Raw genomic sequence first — 20,165 nt, 5'->3', positions numbered from 1 at the left:
CAAGGCATCCATATATATCAATATATATATATATATATATATATATATATATATATATATATATATATATATACATATATATATATATATATTGATAGAGATATATTGATAGAGATATAGATGTTAAACTGGTGGAGAATGCCAGTTATCTGTTAAATTTTAGATGCTGGCATGCCTTAACGGTCATGGCTCAGACTTTGACTCCCCACTTATTGTTTTTTTTTCCCCTAGACCGACGTCATGCACCAGAGTGTGTATGAGTTGGTCCATACAGAAGACCAGCAGGAGCTCAGGAGAAACTTACACTGGGCGTTGAATCCTCCTCCTGCAGCACCATCAAACATCAGCCAGGACTCGCCTCAAGGTTGGTAGTTTATTCTGGATGTTACCATTTTGTCAAGCCCATATCAAAATGAAGAATCAGTTAAAACTTTAGAAGGGGAAACTAAACATTGAGGGTTCTTCCTGTTGATGTACGCCAAGGTCTAGTGCTAGTTTAACTACCTCGAGATGTCATGGCATTTGCAACATTTTACTTATAAGACTACTGAGTGAGTGAATGATTTTGAGAACAACTGAGAGTTTTCTCCATCTCTGGCATATTGTCTATATATTTGTTTGTGGATTTAAGTTTAGATACAAAGCTTGAGGTAAACTGTGGTTATCTCCATGCCTACAATATGTGACAAAAAAGCTGATACGGGGCATGTACCACTTTGTGACATTGCCTTTCCTTTTGACAAGACTGAACATTTGGGAACTTAATTAATTGTTGAAACTTTGTAGGTGGAATTCTTTCCCATTCTTGTTTGATGTACAACTATAGTTACTCAACTGTCCAGGTCTGTGTTGTCATATTTTGTCCTTTATTCCTTTTTATTTACGTTTGCTTGGTCTTATAAACACCAACTGCGACACAGTATCGATATACCCGTCAGGACATCGTGGACGTTGGATATCGATACAAAATTACTATCTCAGAGGAATTTTGCTATGATGGCAAATTTCCCGATGAACTAGCGAGGCCGCCTGGCTCACCGTGGATTGTCATCGGGACCGGGAGGCGACGCAGAGACGGAGAGAGAGGAATCAGAAGCGGGGCTGCAGATCCAGTGTCCTACTAAAGCTACGACAGCAGCCCTACAAGCAACCACTGCCGAGTCTCTACCTCACCAACGCCAGATCCGTAGTCTATAAAACCGACGACCTGGAATTACAAATCCTGGGAAACCGCTATGTGCGAGACAGCAGTGTGATCATCATCACGGAATCCTGGCTGCACGACAACGTTCCCGACGCTAGCATCCAGCTAGCTGGGCGCTCGCTACATCGCGACACCGGTAAGAGCAGGGGTGGGGGGCTCTGTGTTTATGTGCATGAGAACTGGTGCAATAACAGCGTGATCGTTGAGAAGCACTCTTCCCCCGACGTCGAGTACATGTCCGTTAAATGCCGGCCTTATTTCCTCCCGAGGGAGCTAACAGTAGTGCTCGTCACCGCTGTTTACATCCCTCCTGATGCTAACACTAGCATGGCGCTCTCGCTACTCGCGTGTGTCATCGATAAACAACAGCGGGCCCACCCTGATGGCGTTCACTTAGTAGTAAGGCCAATTTAAAGACTGTACTCCCAAAGTTCCACCAGCATGTCAAATGCCCAGCGAGGGGAGACAACACTCTTGACCATGTGTACTCAAACATCAAACACGGATACAGAGCCTTCCCACTCGCCCCCCTCAGCCAGTCAGACCACCTGTCCTTGCTGCTCACACCTGCGTACACCCCTCTCAGACTCAGATCCAAGCCCACCACAAAGACTGTGAAAACCTGGCGGGAGACCGCCATGAGTGAATTACAGGACTGCTTTCAAGACACCAACTGGGACCTCTTTGATCATCAGGACCTTGATGTTTACACACAATGTGTACTGGACTACATCAAGTTCTCCATGGAAACTGTGTCCCTGAACAAGACCATACGGACCTTCCCAAACGCGAAACCCTGGATGTCCAGCCAGGTTCGCTCTCTCCTCAAGGCCCACGACGCTGCCTTCAGGTCAGGTGACAGAGTCCTGTACCGTGTGGCTCGTGCTGACCTGAAAAAAGGCATTAAACGAGCCAAGACGGACTACAAGAGGAATCTGGAGTCCCACCTTGCCAGCAACAGACCACGAGAGGTGTCGAAGGGTCTAGAGAGCATCATCAACTACAGAGGCGTCAGCATGACATCTGTAGACCCGAGTGCGGCGCTAGCAGAGGAGCTAAACTGCTTCTTTGCTCGCTTTGACTCACCCCAACTGTCACACCCCCGCACTCCATGCCTCAACTCCCCCTCACTCACCATAGAGGAACACGATGTGAGGTGTGTGCTCCTGGCTATTAACTCCAGGAAAGTTACTGGACCCGACGGAATACAAGGCAAGATCCTCAGAGCATGTGCCCAGCAACTATCTCATGTTTTTTGCAGGATCTTCAACCGCTCCCAGGCTCAAACAGTCATCCCCTCCTGCTTGAAGACTTCCACCATTATTCCTGTCCCCAAAAAGTCACCTGCATTCCTCCTGAATGACTACCGTCCTGTTGCTCTCACGTCATCATAAAGTGCTTCGAGAAACTGGTTCTCCAGCACATCAAGGACTGACTTCCTCCCACACTGGACCCATACCAGTTTGCATACCGAGCAAACAGATCCACTGAGGACGCCATCGACACTGCTCTGCATGTTGTGCTGGGCCATCTGGAACAACAGCTCGGGATTCAACACAATCATCCCGGACATCCTCGTCGCCAAACTGGACATTCTCGGCCACCCTGCCCTCACACGCATCTGGATTAGGGACTTTCTGACCAACAGACCCCAGACTGTGTTGCTCGGCCCCTACATGTCATCCACCCGAACGCTGAGCACCGGTTCCCCTCAAGGATGTGTGCTGAGCCTTCTCCTTTACGCCCTCTACACCTATGACTGCAGCCCGGACCACGGTAACAACACCGTCGTCAAATTTGCCGATGACACGACAGTGGTCGGTCTGATCTCGAAAGGAGACGAGACAGTTTACAGGGAGAAGGTCCAGAGACTAACGGCTTAGTGTGAGGACAACAGACTGAAACTCAACATTGCAAAAACTAAGGAGATCGTCATCGACTTTAGGAGGAACACGACTGCGCCACCCCCCCTCTACATCAAAGGCGTGTGTGTGGAGAGGGTCCACATGTTCACGTTCCTGGGAGTACAGATCTCCGATGACCTCTCTTGGACACACAACACCACAGCAGTGGTAAAGAAGGTCCACCAGCGTCTGCACTTCCTGAGAATCCTCAGGAAATTCAACATGGGCAGAGAGCCTGGTGACGTACTGTGTCTCCACCTGGTACAGAGGCTGCACTGAGGCAGACCGAGTGAGGCTCCATAGGACAGTCAAAACGGCACAGAGGATTATTGGCTGCCCTCTCCCCTCCCTGTCGGACATCTGCACCACCCGGTGCCTCAGCAGAGCTCTCAATTTCGTCAAAGACAATGCTCACCCGAACTCACACCTGTTCGACCTGTTGCCCTCTGGCAGGCGCTACAGGTGCATCAAATCAAAGCCTAATAGACTGAAAAACAGTTTCTTTCCGAGAGCCATCACCATTCTGAACTCTCACACACACACACGACCACCCTTACCTTGCAGAGCAGCGACGTAATGTGTTTTATTTATCCAATTTCGTATTATTTTCCGGCAGCATATGTTGCTCCAAAACATTTCACCATCAGTGGTGCCTCTGTTGCAAGTTATGTTTGCCATGGGCACTGACACACACACATACCATCACAGATGGTGGCTTTTGGATTTTGTGCTGATAACAACCCAGATGGTCGTTTTCCTCCTTGGCCTAGAGCACACAATAGCCACAATTTCCAGAACACATTTAATTGTGGACTGGTCAGACCTCACCACACTTTTCAAATTTGTTTGAGTTCATCTCAGATGAGCTTGGGCCCAGAGAATCCGGCAGAATTTCTTGTTGTTGTTAATACTGAATATATATATATATATATATATATATGGGCGGCACGGTGGCCGACTGGTTAGCACGATGGCCTCACAGTGAGAGACAGCATCAGGCGTGGGTTTCGATCCTGGCTACGGCCATCCTGTGTGGAGTTTGCATGTTCTCCGGGTACTCCGGTTTCCTCCCACATTCCAAAAACATGCTTGGCAGGCCAATTGAACGCTCTAAATTGCCCCTAGGTATGAGTGTGAGCGCGGATCGTTGTTCGTCTCTGTGTGACCTGCAATTGGCTGGCAACCAGTTCAGGGTGTCCCCCGCCTACTGCCCGAAGATAGCTGGGATAGGCTCCAGCACCCCCGCGACCCTAGTGAGGAGAAGCGGTACAGACGATGGATGGAATTGGGGTTTGTAAAAAGACAACAATGTGTGGTTTGTACTGGAAGGGGACTCCCTTATTCAACGATGACTTAATGACCACAAAGAGCCCATGTTGGCATACAAACATTGGGAATTCCAAATCAGACAGTTAAGTACACACAGTTTAGGCAGTAAGCCATAAGACTGTCCCTCAGGTCGGGTCACATGACCTCATAATCTTCAGCGGGCTTACGAGGAGAAGTGGTCCCCTTCTGTATTTTGGTTGTAAGATGCTTATGTCTGTGTCTTTGGATTTTAGCAATGTGTTCAAGATAAGACCCATAGCCCTGACACAAACTCTTGATCCCGAGCCACAAGTGTTACCGCTGTAGTGCAAGTTGGACCTACACAATATGTTTTTAATGGAAGAAATTAGCCATGAAACCCAGGTTTGAATATGATTCAAACATTGAGCAAAATAAATTACCTTTTCTAGTGCTTGATTTCTACAGCGCAGTTTACTGTATGAAAGCAAGCCAATAACAGTACAATGTAAAAAATGGGGATTGATATTTACTTGAAAAATACTATTAAAGTTGTTTCACTCTGAAATTCTAAGTACGTTTTACAAGAAGAGTTTTTGACTACATTAAATTTCAAAAGGCATTCCAAGGTTGAACCCACTTTGGTTTTTTACACACATTTCATACACAATGGAGCTCAATGCGGTAGAGGAACCCATAACCACAAGGTTGGTCGACGGCCACTCTACAACTGAGCCATGCCACTCCGACAGTCAGTCAGTACACGATTGGTGTCAGGTGCAAACCTTGGAATCCGTCTATGCATAGTTTTTGGCCTCCTTTTGGAGATACTCACCTCAAATAGCCAAGTCATAGCGCAGGTGTAGAGCGGCCATCTTCAAAATCTGGAGGTTGTCGGTTCAATCCTCAATCACATTGAGTAACCTTGTGTATGAAATGAGCTATGTGAAAAAGTACAAACTACAACTTCCCGTTGGTGTTTTTTTTTCATTCAATAAAATCTTCTTGTAAAATTTATTTAGAATGTCCTGAGTGAAAAAACTTTGCTGGATTTTTTCAAGTAAATATCACTCCCCATTTTTTACAGTGTAATCCTGTTTTGTGTTGAATTTGCCAACAATTTGATTTTCTTACATTCATAGAGCTAGAACCGGACAACAGCTCATCCTTGGTTACCTATAACCCTGAGCAGCTTCCTCCAGAAAACTCATCATTCCTGGAGAGGAGCTTTGTGTGTCGCTTCCGCTGCCTCCTGGACAATTCGTCTGGCTTCCTGGTAGGTTTTGCGGAAAACCATACGTGCATACAAAATAAAAAAAGTGATGAAATGAAATTAATTTACTAAATGGACTCTAGTAAGATTGGGAAATCAATTTTGTTGATTCATTTGAATTTCTGGCACGAAATTTGTTTTCTTACCCAGCTGATTTGCAATGATCATACAATACCACAACAACAGCTGCAACAAAGAGAACCTATATTCAAAAAGAGGCACAGCTTTGTCAGTAATTGGTTCAGGTTTGCAGTGTCAGACAACGAGCAAAAAAAAAAAAAAACTCCACTGCAATGTATGTTTAAAGGTCATAGCAACCAAAGGGCGGAGCACAACCTGACCAACGTCTTTGCCGAAATTGTACATTTGCACAATACTCAATAGTCCTAAAAGTGCACCGATACTACACCCCAATAGCGCATAACCAGCCTGGCATATACTTTCCGGGTAGGAGCCACGCTAGAAGTGCAATTTAATGCAAATTATTTTCTGCAAATGCATGATTAACTGTTCTTTTGGCTTGGGTGGTAATTGCTGGGATGGAGACTGCCGCCCCAAAAGCACAGAGTTTTGAGCCTCGTTGCCCACAATGCACTAATGCTCCCATTATGAAGCCGTGATGGAGGTAAGTGGGCCGTGCAATGCCTTGTCGCATGGCATGTCGAGGAAAGGGAAACAAACAATTGTGTGATCAAGTTTTGTCGCATCTGTTTGGACAAAGAAATGAGGATGAATGTGCGATCGACCGTCTCTTTATTGCGAAAATAAACACTGTTTGGTATGATCATGCCAAAATGAAATGACATTCAACTGATGTTGTTCTCAATCGTCAGCCTTTATCTGTCTCCTCACACACTTCTCATCCTCTTCACCCATCCAGTCATAAATAATTTTTACCGTCAAAGCCCTACACACAGTGGTAAATAAGAGAACTCTACAATTCATATAAAACAACTGCAGATTTGCGACACTATTGGAAAAGTTGTCCTGTCAGTTTTATTTTGTAATTTGTGCGCTTATGGAGAAGCAGTCTTGTGTTTGTTTTTGCACATATTTTTGGTACTTAACACAGAGAGTTAACATGGCGTGTATATGCAGTGCAAATGCCCAAGTACTGCTACAATTGAAAAGTATGAGTAAAAAAAGAATACATTGAGTATTGGGAACCAAGGATGCATCTGTTGGTTCACGTGAAGGCCTGGCTAGGAAAATATCCCTAGATGCATTCAAGCCGATATCACAGAATCCCATCTGAGTCGGGTGGAAGTTAACAAGTACACAGCTGTTCCAAAGAGATTCACCTTCTTAGGAAGACTGTACTTGTGTACGTTCTTGGAACGACCGTACTTGGCATTTTCACGAGACCGTACTCTGTGATCTTCAAATTGAGATCTTCTTTGTAATGAGTTATTTATTCTCTTCATCTCAATTCAACTGTATGTTCTGTGCTTTTACATAGTGCCCCTTAGTGTTCAAACTGAGACAACACATCACACAAGTCCACTCAACTCAGCATTACAGTAATCCCTCGCTATATCGTGCTTCACCTATTGCGGCTTCGCAGATTTTTTTTACAGTGGTATTGTGCTCTGTGCAGCGGCCCCTTGGATTTCGAATAAGGATGCAGACAGTTTGAAACGGGTGTCGATAATCTTTTATCACTGAACAAGCATGTTCAGCATTCTGCACCATGAAAACTACAGAACAACAGAAAAACACAAATTGTAATAGTACTTTCACAAATAATACACATATCAATAATGTTTACACAACGCTCCTGTAACGGCAGAAATTCACTTTTCTCGTAAGCTTCGTTAATCAGTGCGGCAGTAGAAGGTCGTTCTGTCTCGTCCGTGGCGGCACATCAATATATATCTTGCCTTGGCTTGGGATACACATTGAGATTCGGAGCTACGGACAATGTAAAATAACGAAAAATCACAATGTCAATTCTTTCCCAAAACAATCAAATTAATGCTCTATACCTAGTGTGTGTTTATATAGATGGCTTTAAACCGCTCCTCTGTCAACATATGAACACACGTCTCAAAGTGAAGCAACCCGGAAGTTGAATAACAAAAAAAAGATGGGAGAAGAAATAACACGCTTAAAACAAAGGCAGCAATGCCACAAGGTAGCACTGAAGGACCACAACTTACACGTGCAAACAAAGCACAACAATGCATCTTATCAAATGCATTGTAAAATAATAAAAAAAATTCAAGCAGACTACTTTGCGGATTTCACCTATCGCAGGTTTTTTTGGGAACGTATCCCAGGTAAACGAGGGATTACTGTATTTATAGAATGCTTTAAAGAAGAACCACAGCTGTAAAAAGGTGCCGTTTTCAAGGCCAAACAACACATAACATGCAACAATTTTGTAAAATGTGAGACAATACTGTCAGAAAAAATTGCAATTGACATTCTAGAAAGTGTTATATTTGAGTGAAACCACCACATTCAAGAGAAGTTTGTGGTTTTTACCTACATAAATTTAAAAAAAGTATCTATACTCAGTATCGGTGATGAATCATGTCTGCATATGAAAAAAATTCGGCTCGGTCCATCTGTACTTAATTCAACATTTGAAATGAAGACATGCCACAAATGTTGCTCCTTCTGTACATAACTCAGAAAAAAACAGGAGGACAAAACCTCACACTGATGAAACATAAGCAGAATCATTTTCGCACTGCAGTCGTGTTACAACTTGTCAGAGTCATGGTGGGATTCATTGACATGTTGATGGTGTGCCCCCCGCACCCCAACCAGAAAATTCCAAAAGCAAAATATTTTTGCAATATTTTTTTTTTGTCATTTGTCTTTCCCGCCCATTTATCTGAAGTGTTAATTGGAGATTTTATTTTGACGCCATATATTGCCCAGCCCTTATTGAGTAGATTTAGCCCAACAAGATCAGACATATCGGTCCTATCAACATGCCTCAATGGAGGTATGTGACAGTGTGCCGCTTTTTGCTTTCGGACCCCTATTCTCTTGAAATAATCCCAGTCTTAAATGCTAGTGTAGCATGTTTTAGCAACTTGCTGTTAAAAATGCCTTGTGCTACAACACAATCAAACTCTTACTACATCTGACCAGTGCAGCCATGCTGAGGTGTGACAATAAACTCATGAGTGAAACTTCCCTTCTTTACAGGCTCTGAACTTCCAGGGCAGGCTGAAATTTCTACACGGACAGGCCCAGAGACAAGAAAACGGAGGAAAGGCGCCACCACAGCTTGCACTTTTTGCCATTGCAACTCCTTTGCAACCTCCATCCATTCTGGAGATCAGGACCAAGAACATGATCTTCAGAACCAAGCATAAATTGGACTTTACACCGTTGGCTTGTGATGCAAAGTAGGCTTCAAAAACTTGGTTCCAGTGCAGGAAATGTAACATATTAAAATTGTGCCAAGACCTCTGATTAGGATTGAATATCTCTCTTCAGGGGGAAGATAGTCTTGGGGTATACAGAGGCTGAACTGCGGGTACGAGGATCTGGCTATCAGTTCATCCATGCTGCAGATATGTTGTACTGTGCCGAAAATCATGTCAGAAGTAAGTTTAATTTACTTTTTATCCACAAATCATGTCAGGAATGAACTATACGAGCGTTTCCCAACCAGTTTTGTGCCACTGCTGAGATTTATAACATGAAGCAATATTTTTTCAAGGACCAACCGAGAAACATGTCTAACTAAATAATGAAAAAGTAACTCAACAATACACTGAATGTTGTTGCCAAAATTAGTGGTAATTTGTTTTTGTTTTTTTTATTCGAAAACAGGACATTTATTTCAACTAACACTGCACAAAGTGCACAAAATACATGTTGCTGCATGATCATCTTAAAATGACAAAAATGAAATGTTAATGTCAAAAAGCTTCGGGTCAAGGTGCAGATTACAATAGTGAGGCCACCATCTTCATCTTCAACCTTCAAGGTCTCTTGTCAATGATGAGCATTCTAAGATGCTATTTGCAATAACTGCGTGGTGCACATGTTGCATTTCCCATAAAGAAAAGGTCTGATAGTTTAGTATTTTTTTTCCTGAAATCGGAAAGATAGAATGTATATTTCACGTGTCAATTTGGTGACAGAAAATAGAATGTGCATAGCATTAAAACTGATGTGTCGTTTTCCATTTTCGTACGTTTGTGAATTAGGTAGACCATGATAGGCCTCAATGGGCAATCTGGCGTATACTATCGCACGCCACTGGCGGAGCTAGCAATTTGGTGACAAAAGTAGACTTGATTTTAGAATCACTAAAAGCAGGTCCAAGTGATGGTGCAGGTGGCGTAATATGATTTTGGTGAATTTGATTGAGACACAGGCAGACTGATTTTGTGCTCCGCAGATGTTTATGGTGGATGTCAAACTATTTCATTATCAAAATACCAACTGCATGGAACAATCCCTCTGAATCATTGTAGAAATCAATTAATTGAATTAATTATTATCATTATAATCTTAAAAAAAATTCAATAGCACCCCCTTGACCATTCGTCGCAACTATGGTTGGGGGGTAGTTCACCAATACTTGCACAATCGGGGGTTCATGCTATCTCCAATTGCCCCCGTCCATGTGCCACGACTACATCATTTGCAAGAGAAGATCATACAGTTTACCTCTATAACTGTGTAAACACACTTTGCACACGCCAATCTCATGAACAGATCACAGCGAGTCAAGTTCTGGTTCTGCAATGACAAGCACTGTGTGCATTTCGACCGCCCTGTTTTTTGGATTGGCCGGGAGTTGGCTACATTCCATCCCACAACGGCACAAAAGCGTTCGTCCACCTTTACGAGTCTACGAAAATACTAAAAGAAATAAAAGGCCACCCATGCGCACTCGTTTTGTGCTAGACTTGCACTGGGCATGAATATAGGGCCCCCAGTCTTGAAATCTGTCATGCCACAAGACTTTGACACAAGGAATCAAGAATGAAATTCATTGGAAACACTTCAAACGATCAATTTCTTTGTGATTATATCCATTTGTTGTTGCAGCCCTAGTTCAGTTTGTGTGCGTGGCTGGTCGGCCACCAAATGGCACGACGATCCGAAACAACTGACACCTAAGCGCTATACCGTGTGAGTTCATGACAACCAAAATACGTATGAAACACAATACATTTTGAATGTAGTCCTGTCAAAAAAGTTGAGGATACACAGTCCAACCCAGTCAGAGAGTTAAAACGGCTTTTGCTCGTAATCCCCTGGGATTACGGAGCAGATTGAGTAAAGCTGTGGAGCTGCCAGAGTAGAAGATGGGAAAGGGGGGGTGGGGGCACTCTACAAATCCACTGCATAAGCAAAGCATCACAGATGACCCAGCACCAACACATTGTGAGGACAAATATCTCAGAGGCCAGATATGTTACTCTCACCAGTGTGGTTCAAGGGTCAATGTACTTAAATAAACGTGCAAAACAAACAAACACAAAATGAATTAAATTAAACCACTCAAGGGCCAGCACGTGCAACAATACTAATCGTATGTGTTTTTGCTATAGTGATGAAGACTGGTGAGAGTGGACTGACTGTCTTCAGGCTGCTCACCAAGGAGAATCGCTGGAAATGGGTGCAGGCCAACGCTCGTTTGGTTTACAAAAATGGCAAACCCGACTACATCATCGCAACTCAGAGGCCCCTTTTGTATGTTTCTTTACTGTTAAACTCAAAATTGAAAATGTTATTGTTTTTTTGTATATGGAGCCACTTTTGGAACATTAGATTTACAATTTCAGATATGCACCATGTATATAATATTTAAACTAGGCCACAGAAGTTCCACTTAATAATGCTTTTTTTATGCTTTGCAGGGATGAAGAGGGAGGAGAACACTTGCATAAACGCTCCATGCATTTACCCTTTACATATGCAACAGGCGAGGCATTGCTTTACCAGTCTAACCATCCCATTGCAGGCTTCAGAGATGGTGTTTCAGAGAAGAGCAGTAGTAAGTCAAAGAAGAGCCGGACTGACAGGCTGTTGAGGGATGGTCTGGACCCAGGCTCACTTCTTGGGGCCCTCATGAGCCAAGATGAATCGGTGTATGTTTGCCAGCCTGCCCTGGAGCCCAAAATCTCCTTTCACAGCAGTTTCTTTGGAGACCAAATGGGATTCTCTGATTCCAAATCCAGTTTGCAGAGAACCTGGGACACACCAAGCAATGGTGATGTGGATCAACGTATCACAGAACCGGGCACCAGCTTTGACCCACTGCTTGCCACTTTGGACTCCCTGTCACTGGAAGGCCAAGGGGTTGTGGATTTGGAGGATGGCGGCTGTTCAAATGGGGAGTTGTTTGGAGCTCTCGAGGGTTTGGGGCTGAGCGCTGAGGATCTTGAGCTTCTCCTGTTGGATGAGCGGATGATTCGAGTTGAGATAGACCCAGAGCGTGTGCCCACCTTGGATGACCTACTAACAAATGATGAGATTCTTTCATACATCTATGACTCCATTGAAGGAAAGACTGATTCCGCAGACCAGGGAGGACAGATGCCACCCTGCAGTCCATCAGTGTGTGCAACAACTGTGTCGGTTTCTGAAAGCATGCTCACCTCTGACACAAATGTGAAAATGCAGTTTTCTCACCATAAGCCTCCAGTGGCCGGGAAGGCACCCATCATCCAGTTGTCCCAGCAAATGCAAAAGCACCTTAGCATGTGCTCGGGCAAAGGGGCACACAACTGGGGCCATCAGAGTGACCATTTGGCCAACACCTTAGTTAATGGAGACCTGATAGAGCCTGCTGAAGCTCCCCCCAATGGACAATGGTCAGCACAAGACATTCTCATGAATGCAGGGATACAATTTGAACACATGAACTCACAACAAACTGTTTTCAATGGCAAGACGTCCGAACTAGATGATGAGCTTCATCAACAGCATCAAACCTACCTTCAGCAGCAGCAACCCTTGATACAGAACCAGCTCTCACAGCAGTGCCATGCCAAACAGAAGGCCGCCAACCGAAATGGACTGTGTGGTATCTCCAGCACAGAGCAGTCGGCAGTAAAATCACAGTGGCAGGACTTTGGCTTCAGAGAGAGTCTGGGTCCGTGCCTCAATAACAGCCAAAAAGACCTTGTGGACACCTCGTTAGATTCCTGCATGGATTACAGCGTCCCCGATATTGACAATTCGGATTACTCTGTTAACGGTGGTGGGTTGTTTGGGAGCAGTGCGCTTCAGCACAGGGCTGAGTCGACAGTTTCATCATTCCAGGGGATTACGCAGAAGCTGCCGCAGGAGCCGATTCCAGTTCCTTTAGCTCAGGTCATATCCAGCTTGTCACAGTGTCCGCCTCCGAATGCCTCGCTGGAGCAAATTCTGGCAGTTGGTAAACCTTGTCGTCAGTTGGATCATTACAGCATGGTGGCCTCCGACATGCCTCATGAACCCAATCAAGGCAAGGTAAGAAACATTGAACTTGGATTTTACAGTAGTTGGACAATCATATTTAAGGTGATGGTCAATAATTCACAGGAAGCTTTACTCAATACAATTGTTCAATACCAAGTTTGTTTCATTTATTCATATTTTAGGTAGTAGCTATAATCTGTGAGTAACATTTGTAGTTTATGATATTGTGTTTGGGCGGCACGGTGGGCGACTGGTTACCACGATGGCCTTGCAGTGCATAGGTTGTGGGGATTGATTCCCTCTAGTGTGGAGTTTGCATGTCTCTCCCCATCTCAGCGTAGGTTGTCTCCAAGTACTCCAGTTTCCACCCACATTCAAAAAACATGCATGGCAGGTTGATTGGACACTCTGAATTGCCCCTCGGTGTGAGTATGAGTGTGGATGGTTGTTCGTCTTTGAGTGCTCTGCGATCGGCTGGCAACCAGTCCAGGGTGTAGCCCACCTACTGCCTGAAGACAGCTGGGATAGGCTCCAGCACCCCCGCGACCCTTGTGAGGAGAAGCGGAAGAGATAATGCATGGATGGATGGATGGATGGATAGTGTATTTGAACCAAAGGGAAGGTTCAACAAAACAAGTGACTTTTGAATCAACCAAGCTCAAACTGACACCCGCACACAAAAATTATTCCAGAAGCACTGGCGGAAGAATGACTTACTAGTTAATCAAATACATCCACCTAGCTCCTGTTGGGGCACAATACAACACATGGAGAAACTTACTTTAACTATTGTAAAACATACTATAATACCACCATTATATGTATACCTGCCTCTGGAAATGTAACTTTGTTACACTGCTATGCTTATACTGAGGAGTGTTGTGAATAGTTTGGTATTTAGCAAGATGAGATAGTCAAAGTTTGAGACTCAGTTCTCAGTATGATACAGTACAGTTGTATGCTATGGTTGTTAGTTATTTAAACAGGTTTAAAAAAACTCAGTGATTTTCAATCACTTTTGCAAAAGCAACCTGGCCACATCCCAGAGTAAATAAAGAGAACTTGGTGCTGTTTAAATAGTGTTCAGTCCAATCAGGGATGAATCACAAATAAATACATCTTGTCAAGTTGGCGCTTCAGTAAAAAGCTACGGTATATGAATGTTCCAAGATATTATACACCCAGCACATTGCATCACTTGCTGCCCTTTTGTTCATACCCCCTGGACTGTGCAGATGGAGAATGGCAGTGTCCTGACCACAGCATACCCAGCAATGCCCAATAGGAATGGTGCAACGCCCCCTGCTGTCCAGATACCTTGCCCGGAGACGCTGCCTGGACTCCCCGATCCACCAGCCACTGGCTTCTACCTCTGACCAGCTGGCCCGTGCATTGCAAATGGCCAGAGACAAGAAAGCACACACACGCGCACGCACACACACACGCGCACCCACACCCCCACACACACGCACACACACACTGAATGGACCAGCCTTATAACACACAGATAAGACAACAAACAAAATTAATAAATGCTGTCGTATTTTGTTTTTGTTCGTTTGTTTTGGCCAAGGGGGTTGAGCGATCATTGTATTATTTTTCAAGTCATATTATCATAAGAGTCCTTTGTTTACAATAATGCAGTTAGAGAGTTATGTGAATGAATACAGATGTGACAGATGATTCAGGGTTTTCTTTTAGTGAAGGAGTTGCAGTTGAACAAACAGGTTTGGAGTCAATCTGTTTGTCTGCACTTCATGAATGTACAGAAACACTCAAGTGGAAAAAGGGAGGGAGGCTTTAGCACTAAATGCAACTTTTACTTTGTCCATATTTCCATCAAATACCTGCGTCTCTTCCTGTTGATAAATTCCGTTCACCAGCCAGTTCCTTAGGGACACCTGGACAATCAAATCCAATGTAAAATCTGCCTTTTGTAAGATCACAATGCTCAGTTAAGGTTGCATGATGCAGTCGGTTATTGGCTAGTTACTTAAGCCACCATATAACTTTTGGACAGCATGTTTGTGGGGAGGATGTGGGTGTCACCAGTTAGACATTTCTACTACTAGTAGCATCAGTAGGTGTAATGTGAGCGTGCAGTCGAATGGCCACACCACAAAGAGTAGAACCCAAAAAAGTTGATCTATTCAATTAGATTTTAATTGTACAACCGCATTGATAAGACAGAATATGCACCTTTATCAGGATTTTTTGATTGATTGATTTATTGAACATATAAACATGTTACATGATAAAAACAAAATTTAAATAAAGAAAAGAAAGAGAAAGAAAATCCTCAGTAGATGTTACAGTTAAACTTGGTTTACATGTTCAAAGGGAGTAGGAAGATGCACAATACTCTAGTCCTACCCCTTATCTTACTAATTAATTATATAGTTACACTGGTAGATTATTGGGCGGCACGGTGGCCGACTGGTTAGCACGATGACCTCACAGTGAGAAACAGCATCGGGCGTGGGTTCGATCCCGGCTCCGGCCATCCTGTGTGGAGTTTGCATGTACTCCCTGTGCTTGCGTGGGTTTCCTCCGGGTACTCCGGTTTCCTCCCACATTCCAAAAACATGCATGGCAGGCCAATTGAACACTCTAAATTGCCCCTAGGTATGAGTGTGAGTGTGGATGATTGTTTGTCTCTGTGTGCTCTGCGATTGGCTGACAGCCAGTTCAGGGTGTCCCCCGCCTACTGCCCGAAGATAGCTGGGATAGGCTCCAGCACCCCCCGCAACCCTAGTGAGGAGAAGATGGATGGATGGATGGTAGATAATTTATATACAAAGAATTATGCCATAATAAAAAATATACTCCAGTCCCAGGTTCATATGATAACTAATTATGTGTATCAATGCTGTTCATATTTATACTTGATTTATATAATTTTGTAGCACTATATTTTTACATCATCTTTTGAACACCATAAGTGATTCACACCTTCTCAATTAATTTTCAGAATTATTCCCTAGATTGACACCTTTGACAGAGACACACATTTGCTTTACATTAGTTCTTATCTTTAATTTTTTTAAAGTCGCTTGTGCCCCTCAGATTATAAAAGCAACCTTCTTTAATTTCAAACAGTTTCTGAATACTGTGGCAGAAATTCTTGTTGTATCCTTTGTACATTATTTTGAGGCACCGTAGTGTAGTGCACGTGCTTAAAATTTAGGTTGTTGCTTCCTATTAGTTCACCACCAGATGAGCAAGTGCATTTCACACACTATCTCTTTAAGTAGTTTTGCATATTGGAGATTACTAACAAACATCAAAGAAAACATCATCTTAGTGGAGATAATACTTGAGCATGTTTCTGTTCAAGAGGCAGACGCTTTCATAGCTTGTGCAGGTGTACCTAATGAAGTGTCCAGGGTGAACGTCATTTGGTTATTTGCTTCGCATTGCATCGACACTCAAAAAAAAAAAGCACAAAAGTGAGCAAAGTAAACAGTTGTTTGTCATGCAACAAGAATGTAGTGCTTCAGTTCTCTGTTGAATAGTTGTCCCCGTCAACAATGAGATTAAATGTTTGAAAGGAAGTATAGAATATGAAGAAAATTAGTGTGGATGATATCCTGCACTTTATTTCAAGCAGCCATTTAATGCAGCAGCCCTGCAGTCATCTTCAAACAAACCCTGATTTGTTTTGGTGTTATTTCATTTGTACGGATTTAAGAAGTGACTCATGCTAACTACCCAAGTTGGCATCCATTTTCAGATGACGCCATCACAAGCGCAATCCTTTCTGTACACTTGTTTGTGTTCTCTTTATAATTCTCAAGTTGAATTATACAGTATATATAGAAATGTTCTTTTTTTAATTATTATTATTATTGTTGACCATGCTGATCAACATTAACCTTGGGGTGATATTCGGGTGTAAATGCATTGAACTGACCTGATTAGAGGATTTATTTAGAATTTCAGTATTTATTCACAGGCTGCGGCAATAATGGGTTCTCGATTGTTCTGAAGAGAAAGGACATTCTCATATACACAAAAAAAATCAGAAGAGGAAAAAAAATACATGGTTTAACGTGGGTTACCAGCCCCCTACTAATCTGTTTAACTTTACCGCTCCCAAGTTCCACCAGATTTGTGATGCACTATTTTTAAAACCTTTAGGGCCACTGTAATGCTTTGTTATGTTCATTAAGTGTGCAAATACTTTACTTATTTTAACTTATTTGTTTGAAGTATTGCACTTCACTTTATACCTAAAGTAGACATGTCAGTTTGAGAAGGAAAAGAAAACACAGTATGTATCACCTAATTAGAGGTTAGTTAGTGCACTGACTGGTAGCGGATGGGGGCCAGGGGGTCTTAGTGGTTGGATATCGATAACTATCGAACACAAAACCGTTTTGAAACGCTGGTTGACCATAAATTTCTTTAGATTAAAAAAACCTGAAAATTAATTTAGACGATGTTAAAAATGTTAAAATAATGCTATTGCATCTTAACTTTCGCAATCAATGATGTATAGTAGCCTTGCATTTTTTTTACTCAAGTCCAAAAACAAAACACAGTCTACTTGTATAATCAACTAATGACAGCAGCTAGCCAAACGGCCGAGTGACGAGGGTTCATTATTAAAGTTTTTTAATGAACTTTTGATTGCCACAAAATTTTGGACAAAATGCAAGGCAGTATATAAGTATTTTTTAGCCTCCCTTAGCTACGCCACTTTGATTTTGCTTTTGTAAACTATGTGCTTCGCTCTCATGCACCTCAGGCTCCATTTCAGTACCAGCTAGGGAGTGCATTAAAATTGAAAAGTCAAGTAATCGATTGTTAAGAATTTGGGAGATTGTTTGAAAGTGATGTTTGACAAATGGAGGAAATGTGGCGAGCGTACTTAGCTGCAACCAGAAAAGGCGTCAAATCAGTCTTAACTAATTTGCAGTCTGAAAGACATAACATTAGCTCACGCCATTTGTTACATTTAGCATTTGTTGATTTTTATTCAATAATTTCTTTGGAAAAAAAATAAACATATCTATGAGAAGAAATATACATTTAACATTAAAATGAATGCAAAATACTCTCACAAATAAATACTTAAACGATCGTGAGAGCAAATGTAGTCAAATATTCATCCCCAAAACCCGCAATTGACCCCCTGGAGGCATAAGAACTGAAGCTAGATTTATTCTGTACAAAATAAAGAGTGCACAGAAATAAAAAGATTGTATCAATCTTGTCACCTGACTTGTCATCTGAGTGACGAAAGAGACTACTTCTCAAAATGGCACACTTTTTTAAGAGATACGTTTGCGGCAAAAATTGCTCACTTGATACGAGTTTTGGGAGCAGTCAACGAGCAGTTACGAGCAAAACCAAATGTGAGGATTGAGAGGAGATCCCTAAATGAAGGACGCAGTTGTGAATGTTTCTTATTCCTAGTTTAAAAACAATTTTTACAAAATGGCTGTTAAGTTGTGGCGGAGGAGAGATGCTGAAAAGAGATTTTAATTGTTGAGATAATGTCATTACTCGTGGTTTTAATATTATTGTTCTCTATGGTTTATGTTAAAATGTGATTCACACGTGGTTATATGTCATTCGGATTGACTCATTTCCTTCCCTCTTATTTTTTCTTATTTTTTTCTACTGCAGAACAATTTTTTGCTATGTGTAATTTGTTGATGTGACTTATTACAGATGTGAAGACAAATATGTGTTCCGTAAATATTACAAAAAAATAATCATACAGGTGTGTACATAGTTCGGCGTCACTAGTTTCATACACTGTTTTTGCGACACTTGCTCCTTTGTCCAATTTATTTCCTTTTGCTCTGTCGTTCTTTTTTTTTTCCAAGATGTGTAAATAGTGCAGCTTACACGAATGAGAACAAAACACGATGACAGCCTGGAAATGGTGCCATACTGCTGAGTCTTCTATCGTAGGCGAAATAACGTAAAGTTGATCGTGCAACGACAGGTCAAGGTTGTTTGTGCGTTGTCTTCTGTTCTTCCTTCTTACGAATAAAAAAAAGATCTCAGTGATCATGTTGTTGGACAAATAAATAAACACCAACATGCTTGTGAGCCTTCTTGACTGACATCCTCCTAAAACAAGGGGGCGGCCTCCAATCGCAGTCAGCGATGATTTCCTGTGCGGAGCCCGAACATGTAAAGGTGCTTTGTGTAGCATTTTAACATCAATAAATCATCATTGCCACATTATGCTTGGGGAGTGTGTATTTCTGAATATTGAACATTTCGTCAAAAGAATGTATATGGAGAAGGAAGACTGGGGACAAAAGCTCCTTCATCCGGTTTGTGGAAGCCATTTTCTCACGTTTGTATAAAATGCTTGGTTGGGTTGCCATAAAGTAATATAAAACGTAATAGCTAGCCCACTACCTACAGTACCATTTGATTTACATTGTGCTAGGCGTTACATTGCCAAAACACAGTGAAGGGCCGTGCATTTCATACCTTGGCCTTCAGTGATGTCCTACATAGTCTGACTTGAATAAATCCCCCTCAAAATACCATCGTTTATGACACCACGGATGGACAAATAATATACTGACACACACTTATGCGCTACTGAGTGTTGGACCACTGTCAGGTTTAAATGCCCTGACGCTTTTGGGGGATCGGTTACTAAGCTTACTTACATTGCAGCCTGGTCATCCTGGAAGGGGGATTCCCCCATCTGTGGTCCCTTCTCAAGGTTTCTCACTTTTCCCCTAATGAGTTTTTTTGAGTTTTTCCTTGCCCTCCTGGGGGTTAAGATCGGGGATGTCGATTGTGGTTATGTAAAGCCCTTTGAGACTGTCTGTGATTAAGGGCTATACAAATAAAATTGACTTGACTTGACTTGACTTGACATGACCAAGGCCAGAAGAAACCAGGCAAGATTGTTCCGGCAGGGAGGGAGAGACAGAGAGCGAGCAGTTGACCTGCTCTCAGCTCCGTAGGACTCCCTATCTTCCCGCCCTGCTGCCTCCGCTTTTATTAGAGCTTGAAGCAGACTCATAACAAAACTTAAGGAAACAGAAACTTAACTCACAACGAAGGTTAGATTAGACAAAACGAAACTTAAGGAAACAGAAACTTAACTCTAGAGCAAAAATGTAGGTGT

At 42.6% G+C, this 20,165-nt stretch overlaps 1 protein-coding gene across 2 annotated transcripts in view; it reads left to right on the top strand.

Annotated features, from left to right (window-relative positions):
• LOC148323130 (aryl hydrocarbon receptor-like) overlaps positions 1-19,258 on the top strand; it is a 50,090-nt gene extending 30,832 nt beyond the window's left edge. For both annotated transcript variants that reach the window (XM_088314286.1, XM_088314285.1), the window contains 7 exons: positions 232-364; positions 5,538-5,671; positions 8,831-9,033; positions 9,125-9,234; positions 11,200-11,341; positions 11,509-13,105; positions 14,290-19,258. In XM_088314286.1, coding sequence (XP_088170412.1) covers positions 232-364; positions 5,538-5,671; positions 8,831-9,033; positions 9,125-9,234; positions 11,200-11,341; positions 11,509-13,105; positions 14,290-14,430 — 2,460 coding nt within the window. In that variant the 3' untranslated portion in view covers positions 14,431-19,258. The remainder of the gene's footprint in view (positions 1-231; positions 365-5,537; positions 5,672-8,830; positions 9,034-9,124; positions 9,235-11,199; positions 11,342-11,508; positions 13,106-14,289) is intronic.
• The last annotated feature ends 907 nt before the right edge of the window (positions 19,259-20,165 follow it).

This window comes from Idiotropiscis lumnitzeri, chromosome 14 (assembly GCF_059441095.1).
Source record: "Idiotropiscis lumnitzeri isolate Australia: NSW breed Sydney's pygmy pipehorse chromosome 14, RoL_Ilum_1.0, whole genome shotgun sequence".
NCBI classification, from domain to species: Eukaryota; Metazoa; Chordata; class Actinopteri; order Syngnathiformes; family Syngnathidae; genus Idiotropiscis; species Idiotropiscis lumnitzeri.
This window is presented reverse-complemented; position numbering and strand designations above follow the sequence as displayed.